This window comes from Sander lucioperca, chromosome 21 (assembly GCF_008315115.2).
Source record: "Sander lucioperca isolate FBNREF2018 chromosome 21, SLUC_FBN_1.2, whole genome shotgun sequence".
In the NCBI taxonomy this organism is placed as follows: Eukaryota; Metazoa; Chordata; class Actinopteri; order Perciformes; family Percidae; genus Sander; species Sander lucioperca.
In genome coordinates, this window is record NC_050193.1 from 3,431,403 (window position 1) to 3,455,778 (window position 24,376).

At 44.2% G+C, this 24,376-nt stretch overlaps 1 protein-coding gene across 2 annotated transcripts in view; it reads right to left on the reverse strand.

The window, feature by feature from the left end:
• The window catches only part of casc3 (casc3 exon junction complex subunit), a 30,995-nt gene that overhangs the window by 3,336 nt on the left and 3,283 nt on the right, over window positions 1–24,376 (reverse strand). The window contains exons 4-12 of one of the 2 annotated variants that reach the window (XM_035996782.1): window positions 23,977–24,252; window positions 22,261–22,409; window positions 21,277–21,453; window positions 20,164–21,053; window positions 18,834–19,007; window positions 16,904–17,002; window positions 13,390–13,556; window positions 12,921–13,137; window positions 11,283–11,470 (exon numbers count right to left, since the gene is read on the reverse strand). In XM_035996782.1, the coding sequence (XP_035852675.1) occupies window positions 12,991–13,137; window positions 13,390–13,556; window positions 16,904–17,002; window positions 18,834–19,007; window positions 20,164–21,053; window positions 21,277–21,453; window positions 22,261–22,409; window positions 23,977–24,252 (2,079 nt within the window). In that variant the 3' untranslated portion in view covers window positions 11,283–11,470; window positions 12,921–12,990. Of the gene's footprint in view, window positions 1–10,525; window positions 11,471–12,920; window positions 13,138–13,389; window positions 13,557–16,903; window positions 17,003–18,833; window positions 19,008–20,163; window positions 21,054–21,276; window positions 21,454–22,260; window positions 22,410–23,976; window positions 24,253–24,376 lie in introns of those variants that run through there. The other variant, XM_031300024.2, reaches the window with a different exon arrangement.

Consider the following 24,376-nt stretch of genomic DNA (forward strand, 5'->3'; position numbering starts at 1 on the left):
AATGAAGATTTTTTGAAATGTTACATACTCCAACAGAAAACTTTGCTCAAATGCTTTAAAGGTACAATATGTAAGTTTTCTGCATTCAAATGTCTAAAAACGACCATACCTGTGTTATATATTTTTTTGAGTTGTGTAGTTACACTATCCCAAATCGTGATGCGTCACGTATATAAACCATGGGAACCGTGTGAAAGAGACCAGTGACGCTTTATTCATCTGCGTGTACGTGGTCATTATGTGTTGTAATCTGATCATTTATGGTCACAGTTTCATAACCGCAAACTGTAACGGGAGACACACACACACACACACACTGACTCCTCCCGTATGCATGGCCGACTCCTCCAGCATGAGCAGTCTGCAATATGTTCCAGTAAGCTGACACCGCCTCCATCAGGGAGGAGAGGACTCATATTTATTCTCTAGAGACAACGTATCCTCACACTCACGTGACCCGTCAGCAGACGCTTGTCGGGCATAAGTTATCGTACAATGTCATACGGACTTGTCCGCGAGAAAGCGCTGCCTGGCTCACGGTTACGTTTGGTTATGTGCAAGTTAAAGGCCGACTCCATCTAAGTTCTTTTCCGGGTTTTTTCAGACGGAAAAGTCCACTCAGCCTCCGCAAAAAAAGCAGTGACGTAGGTCAGTGGTTCCCAACCTGGGGTCCGGGCACCCCTTAGGGGGGCGGCAAAGATCACGGGGGGTGCGCAAGTCTTTATCTGGTTTGAGGTTGAGGTAAAAAAAAAAAATTGCACGTTAAACAAATTAGGATAATACACTAGAATATACAGGGCTCTAGAGTGCGACCAAAATTTGTAAGGGTGCGACTAAGATTTTTCCTAGGTCGCACCGGTGCACCTAACGTCTTGCATCCGCTGCCTCTCCACTAACGAAGCCATGTCGTTTATGTCGATATGGTTTAATGTTGCGTTACGTGACCCATTTCTTCTGTAAAGCCGTGCCTGTGTTTGGATCTCTCCTCCGCGCAGCCCCGCCCCCTGACATTTGTCTACAGTTGTAATTGTTATTAACACAGCAGTATATTAAGTATGAGAGGGAAACCTATATTGGTACCAGTGTTTCCGCTGGTAACTCTCTGTTATTGCGGCCGCCATGGCGAAAAACACAGAAGAAGTTATTGAATGGAACTAACTTCAATTCGTTGAGTAATAGCGTGTGAGACGGAGCCTGCAGGACCTGGGCGAGAGATGTGACCCATGGCCAGAATATCATAGCTCATAAAAATGCAGCGCAGCCAGGGACGATACAGACATTTCATACACAAGACGTGTGTAACGCCGCTGACCCGCCAAAGCGCATTCGACCCATGCTGGACCCATTCATAATGAGTCAGCTGTCACTCTGTGAGTAGCATACGCTTCAGTCCATCGTACTCCCCCTCTCTCCCTATATGAGCTACTGGGCTATCCGGGTCTGTTATTGTTGTTGAAAACAAGTGAAGGAGCTTTCTCAGAGATATATTTTTTTAAAGATATCCCAGGTTATTTATTTCAGATAATTTACATGTGTTGCAGCTGTATATTTTCAAATTGGGCAGGAAACCCTGTCTTTGCATTTTATTTTAATCACATCTGTTTTAATAAAAGAGCTTGTGAAAAGTGGCTTTGACTTAAAACTGAACATTTAGCCCACTTTGTAAAAATATATATATATTAGAGATAGAGATATATAGTGTATCGCCATTCAGCCAAAAAATACAGAGATATGATTTTTAGTCCTGGACTAGTGGAAGATCTGATAAGAATCAGTGAGCTGGGCCCAGTTTGGAGAATTTTGATGCTAGGGAGTGTGGCAAGCTGGTTTAGCCAAGGCCAAAGGGGAAGAAGGCCAAATTGCAGGTGTTGGCCATCTGAGGGGCATTTGACAGCAAGGGGGGATCCGCTATAAGACTTTGAGTACAGTATAATTGTGCTTCAACTAAAAAAAAAAAAGTATTATTATTTATTTTATTCTTGTTTAAAATAATTGACATAATATATATATATATATATATATATATATATATATATATATATATATATATAAATGTATATGGATCGTGATAAAAAGGTGACCTTGAAATTGTGGCGTTAATGGCGACGCAATGAAAAATTTGGGTGCACCTAAATTTTGTGCTGGTGCACCTAAATAAAAAAAGTTAGGCGCACCAGTGCGACCAAAGCAAAAAGTTAGTCTGGAGCCCTGATATATAATGAATACAAAAGTCTGTATAAAAACTATATATTTTTGTTCTCGCTTAAAATTGTAGGCAGGCTACTTAGTAGGCCAAACCTCTGGGACCTCTTAACCTGGGACCCTTGCTGTCATCAGGTCAGCTGCTAGCTGCTATCATCCTCGTTTGTCCTGCTGCCACGGCATCACTATTTTATGAATGAAACATGGCGGAGAAACATAAAAGTGCTGATAACTCCTCTATATCAAAAAAGAAAGTAAGAATCTATCTCGAGAGTAACCTCAACTTCGGTTTCAGGGGGGGCTCAGCTTTTCTTAGACATGAGTAGGGGGGGCAAGAAGGAAAAAAGGTTGGGAACCACTGACGTAGGTTACCGCGGTCAGCGTACCAATTAGATTATGGATAATGTGAACACTAGCCCTAGCTGAGTCAACGTTAGCGGTGCTAAGTTCCGCAATAACGGCCCAGTGGCTAAGCAATGTGACGCTACTGCGGTATAGAAAGCCAAACAGTTCAAATACACGTGATTTCTCACGAGTAAACAACACGTAAACAATACGTCGATTTTTCACACATAGACAACACGTCTACATGTTGTTAATGTGTGTACTCGGTTACGTTGTGTGAGTACTCGCTGTAGCCGACCTGTCGCGCGCCAGTGTGACGTCATGGGAGCGCCGTAACGGTTTATACTCGCGCGTGGTGGTCGTGACACTAGTTGCAGTCTTCTCCTGAACAGAGGGGGCGCTAATGAGGAAAGGCTACCTACTTTGCTCTTTCTACGGACTAGAAGAAGAAAAAAAAGGTAAACAACGGCAGAACTGGCAGCAGCATTGACGTCAATGCTTCGATTTGATTGGATGACCTACTTGGTGGGATCCAGCCTTTCATTCACCATAAAAGAACTCATCTTAACCCAGTAAGTTTACCAGAGAGACCTGCAGTCGCTCTGAGAGTCCTGGCATCACGTTGCTCTCGAGCTCGTCCATGCTTACTGTTTCCGCTCTGTTGCTGAAAAAAATTTGAACGGTGCACGACCTCTGGTCGCGCGCTCAAAATCCTGGCGCGCCAGCGAGGTCTACGTCATTTTGACGTCACATTGGCGTGCGCCAGCTCAGCTGCGGTGGCTGTAAAACGGCCCTTAGGCAGCACATAACACAAACTAACTTAGCGATGGAGGCAGCGGTAGAGCAGCAGCTCCCGCGTTCCGGTAAAATGTCTGTTTTTTGTCAAAGGAGTCTGGTGGCTTTGAAGAGAGCAGAGATAACGGCTTCAGTTCCCCGTCGGAAAGGGGCCGTCTGAAGAACTCAACACAACAAGAGAAGAGGCTTCTGAAAGCGCAATGGAGCCGTGATTGAGTCAGGACTCCGCCGGGTGATGTGGAGAAACCGAGAAACCATTTCTGAAACAGCAACAACCACAAGACCCAACAACCGAGGTCAGCTTCAGACTGTCACTGTCCTACAAGACAGAGTGTGTGTGTGTTACATAATACTGTCTGACTGTGTGTGTGTGTGTGTGTGTGTGTGTGTGTGTGTGTGTGTGTGTGTGTGTCAGCAGGTTGACAGAATGGGAGCTCACTTCTGCACACGCTCAGTGTCTTTCTCTGCAGGCTTAAGTGACGCGCATACACAGACACACACACAAACTCAGACAGACAGACAGACACACACACACACACACACACACACACACACACGCTTGAGTGACACACAAACATACACTCGTGCTTAAGTGGCACACACACAGAGACACATACACTCAGACACACATAGTGCGTTTCACTATCTTCGTGGGGACCCGTCATTGACATAATGCATTCCCTAGCCCCTTACCCTAACCTTAACCATCACAACTAAATGCCTAACCTTAACCCTTACCCTCACCTAACCATAACCTAATTCTAACCCTAATCCTAAAACCAAGTCTTAACCCTCAAACAGACCTTTGAAGTGGTGGGGTCCAGCATTTTGGCCCCACAAAGCTGTTGGGACCCCACAAGTATACTGGACTCCCGGTTTTTGGACCCCACGAATATAGTTAAACAAGAACACACAATCTCTCTCTCACACACACACACACACAGACACATACACTCAGACACAGACACACACACTAAACTGTGTGTAGATGGTGTGTTTCTCCTGAGGTTAAGGCGGAACGTTACAGAAAAAAGGGGGGGGGGTCATGAAACTAAAACCCTTGACATGTAAAGAGTTAAATGTGTGACGAGTGGACAGAGCCTGGCCTTCCCCTCCGTTTCCAGCCTTTATGCTAAGCTAAGCTAACCACCTGCTGACTCCATTGCCCACGTAATCCTTCCCCCCTAAAACCTAAACAGGTTTTTTTTTATTTAACCCTTGTGTCGTCTTCCCGTCGACCATGCAACTTTTTGTTTTTCTGGGTCGAAATTTAAAATTAAAACTTTTTTTTAAACACTATTGTCACTTTCCCCAATGTTTTTGTCACTTTTTTTCAACTTTCTTTTGTCTCGTTTCTCGGCGGTTTTGAAACTTTTTTCCACTTTCTCCAATGTTTTGTCGATTTTCTAATGTTTTTTTTTTAACATTCTTTCATTGAATTTTTTGCAAATCCAAATCAAACACCCACATTCAATGAAAGAAGTGAACTGATAATTAATTTGACTTGTGAAAAATAATGGTGTACGGAACCCCAAAAAAATGGGACAAATTTGACCGGAGAACGACAGGAGGGTTTGCAAAATTCCTAAACAAACGATAAGGCTCCAAATCCTCCACGGTGTTATAAAGGATCAGGTGCATAGAAAAAGCACAGACGTATAAAACCAAATAATATAAATCAGAAAGAAAAGGGGAAAAGCAACCAAACAAAAAGCAACAAATACAAGAAAAAATAAAGCTAGGGCTTTATTTTTGAATCATATTCTTCAATACAATTAAAATTTCACAGAAGAACTTTAAGGGCTTTGGTATAGGTCACAAATTGATGTATTTGGATTTGTGCATGTGACATTCTCCAGGAATGAGGATGTTGTTGTCTTTGGTATAAGCCATAACAAGTCCTAACAGGCGCGGCCGGTGGCCGGCGGCTGGCGGTTGGCGAGAGCCTGTGGGCGCAGCCTAAATGGTTAAATGGTTTCAACAGGAACGGGGCAACACCTTGACCTGTGTTACCTTGACGATGCAGCGTTGGGTTTAAGTTTACTTAGCTGCTCTGAAACACTCCAGGGATCCATGTTTCCAGACTGAGAGGACGAGACGGAATTATTATTATATAATCATTCATTTACCAAAATCACCAAATCAGCATCAAGAAAGAGAGAAAGAAATAGAAGAGTAAAAGAAGAATAAAGAATAAAAGATAAGAATAAAAGAAGGCAAAGAAAGCTGTGTGTCTGCGTGTGTATGTGTGTGTGTATGTGTCTGTGTCTGCATGTGTGCGTTTCTGTGTGCGTGTGTCTGTGTGTGTCTGCGTATGTGTATATCTATGTCTGTGTGTGTGTCTGCGTGTGTGTATCTGTGTGTGTGTCTGTCTGCGTATGTGTCTGTGTGCGTGTGTGTGTGTGTATGTATGTCGGAGTGTGTGTGTCTGTGTGTGTGTCTGCGTGTGTCTGTCTGTGTGTGTCTGTGTGTGTGTGTGTGTGTGTGTCTGTGCATGTGTCTGTATGTGTGTGTCTGTATGTGTGCGTCTGTGTGTGTGTATGTCTGTGCGTATGTGTCTGTGTGTATTTATGTCTGTGTGTATTTATGTCTGTGTGTGTGTATGTATGTCTGTGTGTGTGTCTGTGCATGTGTCTGTATGTGTGCGTCTGTGTATGTATGTCTGTGTGTGTGTCTGCGTGTGTCTCTGGTGTGTCTGTATCTGTGTGTGTGTCTGTGTGTGCGTATGCGTGCATGTCTGCGTGTTTATGTGTGAGAGAAACACTGAAGTATGAGTGGTCGAGCAGCTGTTACATCATCGATAACGAGCCAATTAGAAGGCAGGAGGCTCTTCATGTTCTGAAACCGTTACAAAACAGTTACATCATCACCGTCTTCCAAGCTCAGCTGTCAGCTCATCGCCATGGTTACGACCAACTCCTGAACAAAAGGACGATGGAAGAGCCAACGCTGGGATAAAGTTGTGTGTGTTTGAATCTTTGAATGACTCGTCGAACAGCTGAGTCCCTCTCTGTGCTCAGCTGCTGTTGAATATTAATGAGACGCTGTCTGCACTCTGATTGGCTGTCAGAGCCTGTCAATCAGCTTACATAAGAGCTCCCGCCCCCTCTGAATATTCATGTCAACGGTCAGAGCAGCTGAGAGACAGAGGTTAGAATAAATAAAGGAGATTTTAATGAGGAAGGAGGAGGGAAAAAGGAGGAAAGAGAAGGAGAGAAAGGAGTAAAGAGAAAAGAAAGCATAAAGGAGGAAAGAAAAAAGGGGGAAAGAGGAGAAAAGAAAGGAGGAAAGAAGGGGGAATTAAATAAATAGGAAGGAAAGATAGAAAGGAGGGGACAATTAGGAAAGAAAGGAGCAAAGTAAGACAGAATAAAGGTAAAGTAGCTAAGGAGGACAAAGGAAAGAAAGAGGAAACTAACCTTTTTAGAGTTAAGAAAAAAAAAGAATTTTAATATAATTATGTTTTTATTGATCCTGTGTGGACGATGTCCTCCACAAACAGACAGAAACAAAACCATCTATGCATCATCATCATCATCATCGTGGTAACATTGACAAAAAACAAAGGAGTCACAGTGAACAGCGTCTACTCAGACGGTAAAATAATTCAGTGAAGAGGAAAGTTAACGTTTCTACCATCAATAACATTTAGATCCCGCTGAGGACTCATTCATTCATAGAAGTCACTTTTCAGGGTTTTGGAAGTGTGCACAAGCTGACGTCACAAACACGCTTTCATCTTACATGAAACGAGAACACTATGAGTTGTGGAAAAAATTTAAATAAATTCGGGAACGAATGACCTCTAACCCTCAAGGGATTTTTATAAATTCTCGTTGCATAGAAGCAGAACACTGGAGGTAATATTGTTCAAAATAAAAGTTTGTTTTTTTCCAAACGGAAACTGAAGCTTGGGGGAATCTAAACTTCACGGAGGGACAGAAGCTCAGAGTTTAGAAAGTTATTTAGGTAAATGTTGGTAAAAGTAGGGATGCTCCGATAAGATATCTGGGCTTTGGGAAACCAAAGCTCGCAGGACCTTAAACTACAGCAAATCAAATAAATCCCGTCGCTACCAAGCTCAGAGTGTAGAAAGTAATTTAAGTCATTGTTAGAAAAAGTAGGAATGCACCGATCCGACCATTTCAGCTCCGATAAGAATCCGAAGATCGCAGGACTTGAACTTCAGCAAATCAAATAAATCCCGCCGCTGCCAAGATCAGAGTTTAGAAAGTTGTTTACGTAAATAAAAGTAGAGATCCAACTCTTTCAGCGCTGATAACGTACCTGGGCTTTGGGAAACTGAAGCTCGCAGGACCGTAAACATCACGGAGGTGCAAAAGTTTAGAAAGTCGTTTAGGTAATAGTTAATAAAAGTAGGGATGCACTGATCTGACCGTTTCAACTCTGAAAATATATCTGGGCTTTGGAAAACCGAAGCTCAAAGGACCTTAAACTTCACGGAGGCGCATTAGTTTAGAAAGTCGTTTTGGTAATTGTAAATAAAAGTAGGGCTGCAACGAGCCGACTGTTTCAGCTCTAATACATCTAAAATATATGTGTGTATTAACAGTTTAGGGTCTGTATAATTTAACAGAAATTGTCCATAAAACTTGATTGTTATATTCCTTATATTTCAAATTGTATAATTTGTGCAAAGACAACTTTTGTCGGCTACAGAGGGTTTGGGAATTTAAAGAAGTCCACGTAGTCATTTATTTCGACAACTGCCGCTTTTTTTACGAAATTTTTGCTGCTTTTTTCGACCTTTGTGATGCTTTCTTCACTGTTTTTTGTTTTGTTTTTTTACATTTTTGGAAGTTTCTTTCAAATGTTGTGTATTTCAACTGCAGCTACACACATTTCTGGTTTTAAATACGGGGCAAAGTCCGGGTTATACGCTGCCAGAACTTCTTGTTATTTTACAGATTTATTTCTTAGAGTGTACGATATCTGGGCTTTGGGAAACCGAAGCTCGAAGAACTTCAAACTTCAGCAAATAAAATAAATCCCGCCGCTGCTGAGCTCAGAGTTTAGAAAGTTGTTGGTTAATAAAATTAGGGACGCACCTGTCCGAGTCCCGATACCTGGGCCAATCTGATCCCAGTGTTGAATCAATAAGCTGTCTGCCTCCCTGTGGGAAAGTTGTAAAGGATCTTTCCTTTACGTGTAAGGAAACATCAGGCTTTGCAAATCCAAACCGCAATAAATAAGATAAATTGACTGAATTATTTATCATTAAAATAATGAAAACATCTTCGTACTTAATAGAGCTGCTATCCCGATTATCGGTTTTAGTCTCCTTCATGAAAAAAGAAAAGTAGAAATTCTCATTTCAGCTTGTTAAATGTGAATATTATCTAGTTTCTTCACTCTTTTTTTTCCACCAATCGGTCCCAAAACGTCCCAGTTAGAGAGGAAATGCCCTAAACATATTCTTTGTAAATCTTTACAATCATTCCCTGAAAGAACCAAGCAGGTTTGTCTTGTTGCACCATCCAAATCTTCTTCAGAACTTGACATTTTCAGTGTGTAGCTCGGAGTGCGTTGTTGTTTCCCGAAGAGAACGCAGTTTGACAAACTGAAACACACACAGAGAGAGGAAGAGGAGGGACATCCGGCAGCGGAACAGAAAATTATCCTGGAAATATTCTTTCGATGATCCTTGACTACAGTTACGGTTGAAAATGACAGAAGTGAACAACTTTGCAGATTTCACATTTCTCGATTATTCAAACCAACGGTCATTGGACTACACAGAAGTGATTTGTGTGTTCAGCCTGATTTATGGTCCTACAGAGGCTCCACGCAGGAGTGTGTCGAGTGTGTGTGTATGTGTGTGTATATAGAGTGTGCGTGTGTGTGCGCGTGCGTGTGTGGTAGAGTGACGGTGATTATCTTGTGGGTAATGCAACGCTACCAAGCCACGGTCGAGCGATGTGCGTCACCGCAACATTTTTTGGAGCGTTGCACGTCAGGCTACGGCGTCGGGTCGGTATCTCCACGTTCCTACGGCCTTTAGCGTATCGGAGCATCCCTAAAGTAAAGCATGGGGAACTCTCTTGTGACGTTACCATAAAGAAACCCCAACTAGGCAGATGATCCAATACATTTTTTTTCTTCCTTTCTGGTACAAATAAGCTTCCATATTTAACCGTTAGTTATTAGAGTCTCTTCGTAAATCATCAGCATGATTTGAAATGACAGAGATCATGTCGTTCAATTAGGAACAAAGAACTTTATCTGATTTTAATTTGACATTCAAACCACAAAACACTTCATTCTTTTAAATTTTATGTAAAAACAAATGAAGAGAAAAATACACTTTTAACAACCCCCCCCCCCCCCTCCGCCCCCCCATCTTTTGTTGCAGGACAAACAAAAACGTCGACGTTTTATGAAGTGGTTTTCTCTCAGTGTTTAGCCTCATTAAACGTGCATTAAAACAAATAAATCATCAAGACAAGAAGTCCACATTTGCATTGAGGACTGGCAATGCCTCATGGCATTTACTAACAATACAAAAAAAAAAAAAAAAAACAGTATTCAAATTAAAACATTTAATAAAAATAAAAAAAAGGAGAAGAAATCAAAGCTAAAGCCACGCGGCTCCTTTGCTGTCGTCTCTCTAAATTAAATCCGCCGTTTAACATTCGAGGTCCCTGCCGATGCGCTCTCATTCTGCAGCACTAGTAGTTTTTATTAGAATATGTTTACCGCTCTAGTTCATCTCTTCAAGCTTCTATATAAACATTTAGATTTTCTATGTACAGCAACAATAAACGCCTCCAAGCCTGCAGCAGCAGCTTCTGTCAGACGGACTTTTGTGCAACTTTCAGTTTCACTTTCTGCTAAATGAAAGATGTCAGACAAAAACAAAGCGTTCAGACGAGCAGATTAACCGAGTTTTAAAAGCGGCAATTAAATAAATCCCAGGTGGTACGACACAGTCTGCATCACGCCTTCTGATTTTGTTTTACGTTCGCCGTGGTAAACGAACACTGTCTCCAGGCTGGGCGACAGATAGGATTGGGCATCGAGGAAGCGTTTCAAAAATTACGACTATTGGAATCGTTATCCGATCTTGGGTTTCTCAAATTTTACGTGCGTAAGTCTTGCTTCCCGTAGCGGCCGCCGTCGTACTTCCAGCAGGCGCTTGTTGCTGTGTTGCAGCAGTGGGGCGCAGTACGTTTTAGTCCTGTAAGATTTTTCTGCAGGTGTCCTCCGTTCTATTCACTGCTGCGGGGCGTAGAAAACAAAGTCTCGAGATCAAGTGAAAATGAACTGGCGAGGGTTTCGAGAAACGATGTAACGTTTACGTCAAAGCCCCCACTGACCGTTTTCTGGTTTTTCTCCGAGTATGTTGAAATGAAAACCCGAATGAACGAATGGAAACCCCTCCTTTGACTCTGAGAAACGCGGGTTTCTTGGAGTCAAGTTTTCTGACACGTAATCAAAGTTGCAGATTAACGGAGCATAAATCAGACGAACGGTACAGGTTTTTAAAATCTACGTCTCCCATTTATAAGTCAGTTATAGCAACGAACGCAGAGATCTTCACACAAACATCCATCAAATGTTTTATGTTGTTCTACTTTCTGTATTAACTACCATGGATAATGACAGAACAAAAAGACAAAAAGCTAAAGTACAGAGTGAAGTAAACTGAACAAAGAAACCGTATACATTGCCCGTTAACTGCTGTTTCCCGGGGTTCAGTCCGAGTCCTGTTAGCCGTGAAGAAAGGACAAAAAAAAATTAAAAAAAAATACCGTTACCGATTTCACACCTCTGACCCCAAACATTAAGAGTTTGACTCCATCCGTCCGTCCCGACGTGACGTTAAATGCTTCTAAAGGGTTTCAACTCGTCATTTTCCATTTTTGTTTGCTCAAAGACACGTTGGTGGGATCAAACCTGCGGCCGCAGAGTTACAGAACAGTCCGTATGTCGCCTCGCTGCTACAGGCGAGGAGACAAAGAGGAGAAACAAAACAAAAAAAGAAAGGGGAGAAGAAAAAGTCCACCAGAGATGCTGAGCGTCACCTGCAGTCCACCCGCCCCTCCCTCTCTGGATGGTTGCCGTGGACGACCGGCCACAGCTCCTCACTGACCCTCCCATCCCGCTCCTACAAACACAAATGAAAACCCAGTTCAGACAAATCAACCCTCTAAAGCTCAACTTCACTAAGGACCAGCTTAGTTAGTTGTTTATTGACATGCTTTTATTTTGAAAAAGTAAAACATCTTCGACTGTTTAATTGCATGTTGTTGTTTTTTTTGTTTTTTACATTTTTGTTGCTTTTTCTGTTCCTGTTTGTTAGTTTTTCAGACAGTCGATTTTTAAAAGTTTGTTGTTGTTTTTTTGCAATGCTTTTGTCGCATTTTTGTCGACATGAAGCCCTACAAAAGTTGGCAAAAAAGTTCCTTTAGCATCCTAGAATTTAGCAAATCAACCGTTACATTTTTACAGCAACTTGTTTCAAAGTTGAAAACAAGTCTCTCCCCCCTCTTCTCTCTGTCTCTCTTCCCCCTTCTCTCTCTCTCTGACTCTTTCCCCCCTTTCTGTCTCTCTACCCTCTCCCCCCCCCCCTTTCTCTCTGTCTCTTTCCCCCTTAAGTGTCGCGTAATTAGTTTGAAAAACAGTTCACGGTCTTTTTGGTTTTGGCGCACAACTAGGCGGGTCTTAATCTACTGTGAACCTAAATGGATACGCAGCCGGATGACAAATCTGTGAGGGGCTGGGTTCGGATTTTGCAGACTTTCTATGCATTCATTTTTAGTTTACATGCAGTCTGACTTTTTTAACTGTTTGGCAGTTTAACAAAGTGTAAAGCTGCCGGGACCCCGGAGGAAAAACTGTCATCTGAGAAGTAACTAAAGCTGTCAGATAAAAGTGCAACAGTGACCTCTGAGATGTAGAAGAGTAGAGGACACAATTAATGTTAAATAGTTATATGTATATGTTATTTGTTTCTGTATTCCGTGCTTGTGTGCCATTCTGCTGCTCTCAGTATTGTGCTGGAACTCTTTCGCGATATGTTTATTGTGCCGGTTGATATCGCGACGGCGATAACAAACCGATACTTTTAGAGTTTTGTAGGTTTCAACAAGTCAAATTTAAAGACCTTTATGAATGAAATGTAAGACCTTTATCAAGATAAAAGTAAAACTAAATGCAGAGACACAAAAGTACTTGCAAAGTTAATAAACTTATTCAAATTGAGTAAACACTTCAGCGATTTTAAGACTTTTTAAGGCCTAAACCTGTGGGAACCTAGATATTGTGCATCGCTACTGTTTTTACACAGAAAACACACACACACAGAGACACGCACACACACAGACAGACAGACACGCACACACACAGACAGAGACACAGAAACACACACACACACACACACAGACAGAGACACACACAGACAGACAGAGACGCACACACACAGACAGACACAGAAACACACACAGACAGACACACACAGACAGACAGAGACACAGACAGACAGACAGACAGACAGCTACTTACCTGGCAACAACCGTGTTTCTGACTGGGACACAGTAAAGAGTTGGCGTGCTCACCTGTAGTTCTGGGATCAGAGTGAGGCTGAGGCTGGGTGGCAGGGGGAGGGGTGAGGGGGGGCCGGCGGGGTCACTCTGTGGCGAAGTGCAACTCCGGAGGGGGGGGCTTGATGGTGACGGGCTGGGAGGTGCGGCGGGGGGGCGAGGGCTTGGGCTGAGCCTGCTGCTGCATCGTGTCGTAGTACGTCACGCCTCCGTAGGTCACCTGGGCCTGACCCTGAGACACAGGCACATTCAAATCCTGTTTCAAAACTTTGTTATCCACAGGAGGGGGAACAAATCACAGGCCGGACAACGGTTCATACAGTTTCAATAGTTTAACGGACGTCTAATGAGCAAACAAGCCTCAGTGTGTGTGTGTGTGTGTGTGTGTGTGTGTGTGTGTGTGTGTGTGTGTGTGTGTCCCGAGGGATTATTATGGGGTTTACGTGATCGGAGTGATGTTATATTTCAGAACAGGGAGTCTAACCTGTGGAGTCGGGTACATGGTGGGGTAAGGGAAGGTCATGACGCCCGGCGGAGGGTAGAAAGGTGGGGGCAGCAGCTGCTGCGGCTGGCCCGGCGGCAGCGAAACAGGCGGGCCGCCGTACAGCGGGGGGTTAGCGATGGGGCCGCCCGATTGGTGGGGATGGAGACCTAAAGAAGGAGGAAGAGGTCAGTGAGAAGAAACACAAAAAAAATAATCTACATTGTGCACTATGCACAGGGTTGTGCACTATGTCACCGTGCAATAAGTAGGTTATTGGGGTTGTGCAATACGTTTGTGGTGCAATACATGGGCTGTTGGATTGTTCAGGTTATGTGGAAATGTGTCATTTGTGTACCATGTAGGCAATTTGGGGTTGTGCATTATGTCAGTGCATTGTGTCATTTGTGTGATAAGTAGGCTTCTGGGGTTGAGCAATATGTTGGTTGTGCAATATCCCATTGTGCAAGGGCTGTGCTACACTTATCGTGGAGAGTGCAACCGACGGGGTTGATGTCCTGCTTGTTCAACAGTTGTTTGGTTAATTGCTATTAAACACATACGGAGAGGATTTGAACTGCGAATGGTTGATTTGTTGACACACCAACCCGATTATCGGCCGTCGGACAGTCTGGCGAGGTTGGTTGCCTCAAGATTGTTTGGTGTGTTCCGAGGGGCCGCCGGCCTTCATTTTGGCCGACCTGACTTGCTGGGTCAGAGGGCGGGCAGTCGGACTCTCTGACCAATCTGATTGGTGGAGCGCTAACCCTGGAAATGACGAGCGGGATGAGCGTGACTAGAGTGTCTCAAAATCTGTTAAACTGACCTTTGTCGAATCTGAAATAAAGACAGATTCAGCGACTGCACGGCCCATTACTCGCTTAAAATGTTTTCAGAAACACGTTTCGGTGAACTGTTTTCGTAGAATATGAGAACGTATTGTGAACGAGCCGCCATTATGGTGGGGTGAAGCCAGACCCACGTGACGCGTTCGTCCAATCAGCTGCCGGTTTTCATTTTTTGGGCGACAATACAGCTGCTGTTAGTGAGACGTGGTGAGTCTTGCGCACGCGCAGAACATACGCTCAAGTCGGGGTCGCCTCGGTGTTCCAAGGCACTTTTTGGACCAACTCGGGGAGGCAGTCAGTCCCGACTGCCTTTTCTGCCGAAGGTCGGCCGTCGGGTTGGTGTGTCACAGCCTTGAAACCTCTTTGGGTGGCACCAAAGATTCCCCTTTGCAGGAAAAACCCTGCAGTCTTGATTATGTTTTGGAAACTTGATCTTTTCACACTCATTCCAATAACTGTTTCTATTATGATTCTGTGCTAGTGACTCATATAAAAGATTTATTACATAATTATGCAGTAAATGGTAAGGCGCACACATACATACAACAGGCTCTTCTTAATCTAATGCTCAAGTCTATTCCAAAAAAAGTTTTATATCTGAAAAGGTCCCTGATAAGAAAGGAGGTAATCAATGTTTTAAAAACTTAAAATCCAAGTACAATCAATGCCCATACACCTCAGTAGCTTCATGGCTAGAATCTGGCCAGTGGTGTAGTCTACGTGATACGCAGGTATACGGAGTATACCCACCAAGGTGATAATCGTTAACGAAAACGAACAAAATAACAAAAACTAGGTGGGAAAAAACAGTCGTTAACTGAAATAAAAATAAAAACGAGGCATTACATAAAAACGATAACTAGCTAAAACTGTAATGTCTGCTTGCAAAACTAACTAAAATAAAATAATCGAGTAAATGTACTTAGTTTTCATCTTTGTCGATCTTTCATAGAGCAAATAACGTTATATCTGTCCGACCATGATATTTCCCGTAGACGTGTATAGTCTCCGACTGGGAACCCAGAAATTCCGACATTCCACGTCAAATTGAACACAACGTGTCCATGCCCCTCGCCTCGTCGCCTGGCATCATAGCAGTACCGAAAGTCGGAAGAAAGCGACAGTCCTATTTGATTATGACCGTGACAGATAAAAGCAAGTGGAAGGTGGTAAAATATGTGGACAATTTATAACAGGGGAAAATCCCACAAATTTGAAAGTACATTTGAGAAATGCACACAAGCTAGGAGGCCAACCTAGCTTACCTTAACAAGGTAAAGGAGAACGCAAAGCCGCCTTTCCCTGAAACAGAAGCTAACCCCGAACAGGGCATGGATGTATGGGTACAGGGCATGGATGTATGGGTACAGGGCATGGATGTATGGGTACAGGGCATGGATGTATGGGTACAGGGCATGGATGTATGGGTACAGGGCCAGGCAGCATAACAGAGACAACAGCAGGACAGAGAACACTACGGGAGGGCTTTCACCGGCGACCAGACAGCTGCTGGTTAGTAAATACACAGGAACACCAGAAGCGGGAGGAAGCGTGGGTTAATATGTGGATTGATACTGGGATGTCTACACAACTGTGTGAGTCGATTGACTTCAAAAAGTTCGCCACTTTACTCGAACCAAAGTTGAAAACACCTGTTCATGTCTTCTTTAGTCTGTTGGCTATTTAGGTTTTTTCCTGGAACACGTCACTTACACATTTTACTGCGGCATCTTGTGTAGACTGTTTACATATTTATGACCATATGTAGGCTACATTTTATGTACTGGTGTTATTGTTGAATACATTGTGAATACATATTTCTAAAATTGTATGATGTTTTTGTTGAGTTATTATTACACAATACTTTTTCTGATCTTTCTGAATCCCCCGACAAATAACCCATATTACCAAAAACGACTAAAACTTTTAGCATTTTCAAAAAATAAAAACTAAACTAGCAAACCCGCTTTAAAAACGAATTAAAACTAAACTGAATTTGAAAACAAAAAGTCAAAACGAAATAAAAATAAAAACGCAAAAAAAATGCAAAACTATAATAACTTTGATACTCACTAGGAAAGGTCAAGGATTTCAGTATACCCACTTATAAAAACTTGAGGATACCGTTATGTAAGGATTGTTTTGTGAGAGAACATTTGCACATACGATCATAAATTCACCTTGTCTGTGTTGCAAGTCGCCTAGGAACAACTACACTGTGCAAATTTGAAATTAACAAAATGTGAATCACTAAAGTAGCTAGATATATAAAATGAAAGCAAATCTAAACTACACTTTTAGTGTTACGGTTAGCCGGCCCCTGAAGCTATACTGCCGCTTCGAGTAAGACTGCAGCAGACGTTAACGTTACAGAAACTACAGAAAATGAGCCAGGTGAGGCTGATGCTTTACGCTGTAACGTTACAAAAAATCTATGGGCTTGTCGCTCTGGGACGGGCGAGTCTAGTGCTGAGTGGGAAAAAAAATGACAGTGTACTCACTACAAAAAACTAGACTACACCACTGAATCTGGCTACATATTTTCTAATGATGCAACTAAGAACCTATGGGGGCTCTCAGAGTCCAAAACAAATGTCCCTTCGGGAACAATATAGTATATCTTATCTTACATCTTTAGCAAACAAGCGAGGAAACCAAACTGCACTCACCGGGGTGGGGGATGTGCATCTCTGGCTGGACCAGCATGCCTTGCGGCGGGATGGGGGCGGGGCCGTCCCCGTGGGCATAGATTGGTCCCTGGTACGACACTGAGACAGAGACACACGGAGGTTAAACAAAGTGGCGGACTGCACATTGACTCAAGTAGTACTACTACTACTGTACTTCATTTCCCGTTATGTTTTTATGCTTGTATTATTATTTGTACATGTAACGTGTCCTCGACACTGAGACAGAGACACATTACATCCATTTATCCACAATATACTGTATATTTTTTTAAGGGCCGGGCACTGAATTCAATATTTTTTAGGCACCGACCGAACTGCCTCGAAAGTATCGAATAAATCGTAATCCGATACCCAATTTCAATCCCTAAGGAGTAAATCTCAGCAGCGTCAGTGAGCCAATCAGCATGCTTCTACCAAGATATGATAATGTTTGTGATTGGCTGTCGTAGAGACACGCAGGAAAAACTCTACGTTAGAGACAGACAGTGCGTTCCATTGACCTGGGAACTGGGGAAGTCGGAGCTGGGAATGACGTCAGACCTGAGTTGAATGCGCTCCATTTACAAGTCGGATTTTCATTGTTTTCATTAGCTCTAGCCAGGTTAGCAATGCCAGTTCATAACAATGCATTACGCCGTTTTTTTGTGTGCATACAAACAGCGTAACAACATTGTCCACAGATAGAAGATGGACAGCACTGTGTGTACGACTGATTTAGTGAGACACAAATAGGACAGAAGTGCTAATAAACTGTGTTACTACAGCTTTCACTGTTGATGCACGGAGCAACGGGGTACTCGGCGGGTGGATCTGGCTGACCTCGGGAAAATCCGTCTTCAGAGTACAAATGGGGGCTCACGTTAGAGCTGTAATCACGCATGTAAGTTTTGTCTGTTTTTGTTCTCCATTTGGTCACTTTTTCCGAAGATTCTTTCTGCGCCTTTTCCGTTTTCTTTTTTTCCGTAATTTTTGACACTTTTTTTTTTTAAATATTTTTTTCTCTCCAAATGCTATAAAATTTAATAAAACACCCCAAGTAGTGGACTGATCATTTATTTTACTTGTGAAGAGCGTTGTATGGAACCATCCATCTTAGTTTTGACATTTTGGTTGAACGAAAACCAAATTTCAACTATAGAAACGTTTTGAAAGAGGACAACAGGAGGGTTGAAATATGACGCGCTCCTGTCTGATTCCTGCAGACATTAAAGACAACACATTCCCGTAAATATCAGCAGAGACAAGAGTCCTTTCCTAAGTGAAGTGAAGATTGTTTTGGGCCAGTTTTGGAAGAGTAAAAGTCTGGACCAAAACAGTGCTCTGTGCACCAAATGTTGACAAATCAAAGACATTTTATGTAATGCTGGAAGTCTTCTGCCCTCTGCTGGCGAGCAGGAGGTAGAACGACAGACTGAAAAGAGTCTGTTTTTTATTTTAAGGGCCACATTACACGTTACTAGAGCTGCAGTGTTTGCCCCTAGGTTGACTCCTTAAAGCTGGTGGGCATCAATTTAACACTTTAAAAAGTTACTTTAAATATTTATCAGTTACTTTTTTTGAAATCCACGTGCATCACTTTTCAGTTCCGCGTGAATTTGATCCACCGCACAGAGAAAATGTGTCACATTTAAAGCCTGTTAGTCCAGTTATTTCCTCACAAGCAATGCAGCGTTTAAAGGTGTGTGTGGGGGGGGTTCCTGGCGCTGTGCTCACTCCACAAAAAGGTGACATTACATCACTTCCTGCTAACTTTACAGACAACAATGAGGGCAAAAACAGCACCGCCCGTTTGTTTTAGCCACGGGAGATATTTGACCAGAACTTGGGTAAAATGCAACCTCGCCGGTCATATGACCGGCATCACACGGCTCCTGACTGCTGTGCGTGTCTGTGCGTCATCTCGTCTTACTGGGTTCGTAGTAGTGTCCCTCCATCACTCCCAGGTGCATGGGCGGCGCCGGCTCGGGCACGGCCCTCTGCCGTTGGGACGAGTAGCGCTTGGCTCGATTGGAGCCGGCACCCATCTCCTCCATGGCGGAGAACGGAGGCGGTCCGCCGGGGATGTGCATGGCGTTGGGCAGGCCTGAGGACAGGAGACAGAGAGACAAAAGGTTCAACGTTAAAGGTCGGCTGACGGGCACGGGGAACGTAGAACGCCACGGAGGGAAAGTCAACATAACAAGCCACCGCACGCACACACAGATGTGCTTTTGGCCAATCAAGAACAATAAAAATGTAATTGAGAAAAAACGATTATTTTGCACATTATGTTTTGCAAGTGAACTCTTATTTTAAAACTCGTGTTCTGAATGAAAAAAAACTAGAGCTGTCAGCATTAACACTTTAATCGCAATGCGATTAAGGGCCGAGCATAATGCGTTAAATTTATTTTTTTATTTTTTTTAAAATCGTATTAATCACATGCCGCCATTTATTAATTTATTTTCACTTCACTCGGCTTTGCGTCGTGCTACTATTTTGCCGTACTTCCTCGCAACACATCCTGCTGCTGCAGGAATAGCAACGCGGATTTCGGTGCCTCATTCTGGTGCCACTGATACGTCTGCACTTCTCTCTGATGCTCTGAAACAGACGATACAGGCAACACAAACACCGCTGCACGTGACGCTAGTTAACACTATACTCAACAACAGCTAACGTTAGCCTACCGCTAGCTAGTAGCTGGATTAAACACGGTTACAATGCTGACAGCTAACGCTGAACGGTGTAAAGTTTGTCTGTATTTCACTGTAGAGGATTCAACACCGGGATGTAACAGTCTGCAGCTGCTGTTGTCGGAAAAAACACAGACGGTGCGTTCAATGAAACTGGTAATTTACAGCCTCGTGGTGCATTCCAAGTTGTTTGTTCAAATGTGTGACTAGATTAAATATATAATAAACAAATACAAATCTTAAAATCAAGTTCATAAAGTCACTTTCTTTGCATTCATTTGATTCCCAATCAAGATCCACTGGTAAGAATGACTTTCCATTGTTAATATGTACTATGTAACAGTTCTGAAATGCAAAATAACAGAATTTTAATCATGTGATAAAACATGCGATTAAGAAAATGTAATCGTTTGACAGCCCTAAAAAAAAAAAACACACAAAAAAATGCAACATCTTTCCAAAAGTCAACGAGTAATCGTGCTAAATAATTGTGATTCCAATATTGACCAAAATAATCGGGATCATGATTTTTCCCATAATGGAGCGGCCCTGAGTTGAACTCACCTTTCATCTCCGAGCGGAAGTAGGACGTCGGGCTCTGGCTCCAGCTCTGTCCCGCCAGACTGAGTCGAGCCAAGTTCTGGTCCATCTCCGCCAGCCCTCCCGTGACTCCTGTCTGGCTTGGCCCATCGCCCGCCCCCGCCCAGCTCTTCCCTCCCACGGCGGCACCGGGGGAGGCAGCGGCGGTGGCGTTGTTCCCCCCGGCTGCGGCCGACTCCTCCACGGACGGCTGCTTGCTGCCCAGGTCGGCGGGCCGAGAGCGAGTCCTGCGAGCCAGCGAGTACGATTTACGCTCCATCGCCGGCCGCTCGGTGGGAGGAGAGGCCTCCCGATTGGTCGACGGCGACGAGGCGTCCAAGGCGGAATGTGCCAATCCGGACGCAGGTCTGTCGGCACCGCTGCGTTGCTCCTGCTGCTGTCGTCTCGGTGACGCAGACTGGGACGCCGCCGTCGTCGCAACACCTAGGTCCTGCTCCCGAACGCCCCCGTGGCTGAACGCAATATCCTCAACGACCACGGAGGGGCCCCTCCCCCCGCCGCCCCTGCTGCCCACGCCCCTGTCTCCCGCGGGGTCGGACTGAGCTTTGGGGCCCTGTCGCTCCCTGGGGTGCATCTGGGGCGCATTTGAGTCGCTGTTCCGGTACTGGGACTGAGGCGCGGGGTGCATTTGATTCTGGTAGGAGGGTCGGCTGCGGGAGGGAGGCGGCCGGGAGGGATTGCCGCTGCGCTGGGAGGAGGAGAGGGGGAGAGACGAGGGGGGCACGGAGGACGGGGGGGTGGATGAAGGCGGAGCGCCTCCTCGGTTCGGAGCGGCGCTCTGCTGCCAGGATCGGACCGGCCGCTCTGCGCCTCCGTCTCTCCACCGCTTGTCTCTGCTGGGAGACGTACTCTGTCTGCGGACGGACACACACACACACACACACACACACACACACACACACACATCAAAACACAGTCTACTCACGCAGGAGAAAAGGAACTTTAAAGATATCTCGGACCTGACAGCATCATCACCTGTCCTGTGTAACGTTACTCCTCATTTGACTGACAAGCATGTATACACTTCAATAAACTGAGGATTAACCCCCCCAGTTCCTTGGTCAAGGCGGCGCTCACCTCGGCCGGCGCTGCTGCCGGTAGTGTCGGTCTCCGGAGCCGCCGCCGTTTCTGATGTCGTAACCGTAGATGGCGATGAGCTCCTCGCGGCTCTTGGGCGCCTGTTCCTCCTCCCTGAAGCGGTCGTGCTCCCAGCGACCCTCGTCCTTCCACAACTTCCTGTTTCGACCTTTCGGTCTGAGAGGGCAAAGATTTCAAAAAGCGAACTTCAACTTTTCAGCTTTAGCTCTTAAAGTGCTCATATTATGCTAATTTCCAGGTTCATAATTGTATGTAGAGGTTGTACCAGAATAGGTTTACATGGTTTCATTTTCAAAAAAGACCATATTTTTGTTGTACTGCACATTGCTGCAGCTCCTCTTTTCACCCTGTGTGTTGAGCTCTCTGTTTTAGCTACAGAGTGAGACATCTCACTTTCTGTTGCATCTTTGTTGGGAGTCGCACATGCGCAGTAGCTAGGTAAGGACTACTAGCCAGTCAGAAGCAGAGTATGAGGGCGTGCCCTGACAGTACCTAGGTAAGGACTACTAGCCAGTCAGAAGCAGAGTATGAGGGTATGCCCTGACAGTACCTAGGTAAGGACTACTAGCCAGTCAGAAACAGAGTATGAGGGCGTGCCCTGACAGTACCTAGGTAAGGACTACTAGCCAGTCAGAAACAGAGTATGAGGGCGTGCCCTGACAGTACCTAGGTAAGGACTACTAGCCAGTCAGAAGCAGAGTATGAGGGTATGCCCTCCAGGTCATATAAATCTCCCTAAAAAAGGTGAATTTAAGAAGATGTGTAAAAATGCCCTCAGACCTGAGGGTTAAACTGCATAGTTTTAAAACCACTGCGCTTTTACCTACAATTAGTTTGTACAGCTTCACTTACATTCATTTACACTGCAGATGTACCCCACTGCCTCTTGACCAAACTTCATTCAAAGAATGCATTATATATTAATACTAATAATACTAATAATAACAATAGATGAAACCCCACCTCTCCTCCTCCTGAGCGTGTCCTCGGACATCGTGCTCGAAGAACAGACCCTTCCTCGGGATGTAGGCCGGGTTCTTCCTGTCCTCGTCATCGTCGAGCTTCTGCCCCGGTTTCCCCCCCGCCTTTGTCTCGGGGTCGTCCGTAGACTCCTGCACGTGGGCCAGAGCTTCAGTTATTCAGCTACACCGGAACATACATACATACATTCCACTCCATTCCAGACAGAACACCAGCTGAGATCAGTTACATTGTTTTTTTAATCAGTGCAGCAGTTTTCAGATTACATTATGTGTTTACATAATTGCAAAAGGGTTCTCGACTGTTGTAGACAGAAGTGGCTGATCTTTTAATGCAATATCTACATTGCCCATTATCAGCAACCATTCATCTGATATCATTTTAAAAGGCTAACTGAGAAAACATTGGAGAACCCTTTTGCAATTATGTAAGCACATAATGTAATCTGAAAACTGCAACAATACAACTGATCTCAGCTGGTATTCTGTCTGGAATGGAGTGGAATGGAAATTTCTAAGTGACCCCAAACTTTTGACCGGTAGTGTATGTGTAATACAAAGGCCAGAGGCAGTGTGGGAAGAAGTAGTCGTATCCTTTAATGCAGTAAAAGTACTTATAACACACACTGGGAATACATTACGAGTAAGCTCTACCACTCCAAACTTTACTTAAGTTAAAGTATGGAAGTATCAGCTACATGTATTGAAGTAGTAGTAGTTGTATTGTTTTTAGACTGTATTGCAGTATAATATATAAAGTCACAGCTGTGGTTGTTCCTAGAGCTGCATGGATTTTCCAGTTTCTTCTCTCCTCTGGGACAGGAAACTGAATCCTCCCTCCTTTCATCCTTCCTTCCTTCTCTGCATTTCTTTCCTTCCCTTCCCTCCGTACGTACGTCCTTTCTTCCGTCTTCTTTCAGTCCCCTGGCATTCGTCACGGTGCCACTGAGTGTAAGAGTGCAAAAGGCGGAGGTACGTCCCTCTTTGGCTAATGTATTTTAAAGATGGAGGCGCTACATGCCGGCCACCATTCCAGCGAGTCGCTCGTATGTTTTCGGAATGATTCTGAATGGCAGAGTCTACGCGTACGAGGATACTTGGATTAGTTGGTGGAAGTAATTACACATTAATGAGGGTTTTTGCTAAGAATCAACTCAAAACATTACACAATGTAGGTTTAAATCTTACATTGAGTCTAGAGCTGCAAAGATGAATGGATTAGTCGTCAACCGTTAGATTAATCTCAGACTATTTAGATCATCTATTAAATCGGTTTGAGTCATTTTTTTATGAGAAAACAGGTCAACTTTGTGTGATGTCAGCTTGTTAAATGTGAATATCTTCTAGTCTCTTCTCTCCTCTGGGACAGGAAACTGAAGATCTTTGAGTTGTGGGACAAAACAAGACATTTGGGGACGTCGTCTTGGGCTTTTTGGGAAACACTGATTCACAGTTTGACATTTTAGAGAACAAACAATTTTTTCGGCACACAGCTGTGAAACATGAATCTACTGTCAGCTGTTATCAGAGGACGCAGGGGAGGGAAACAAGAAATCAAAACAGAAACTCTCAAAATTAAACTGGTAATACGGGTGTGTGTGTGTGTGTGTGTCCATGTGTCCAGAAAATAATCCACACATTAATCAACAATGAAAATAATCCATATAGTTTTGATGCTAGTTGTTCCAGCGAGTCTCACCTGTCCGTCGCCGCTCTGTCTCTCCCCGGCGATGTTTCCCTTCTCCTCGGCCTTGCTGTCCTCTTTACTCTGTCCTCCTTCCTCCGACTCCGCCTCCTTCTCTTCATCCTCCCCCTCTTCCTCCACCACCTCCCCCTCCTCTTCTTCTTCCACCCCCTCTACCTTTGCCGGTTCGTCGGCTGCAGCAACAGCGTCAGAGGGTTTGGGCTCGCTGGCTGCCGCTGCCGGAGCTTCTTCGTCGCTGTACTGCTCTGCCTCCTCTTCCTCCTCCGCTCCCTGGAGACACATGGGAAACACGGGAGTTTAACGGACTGGATTTTCTATTTATCTCCAACAATCAACGGTGTGTTGTAAAAAGACGAAAAGAAAAGACAAAACCGCATAGAACACAAAAGATGAA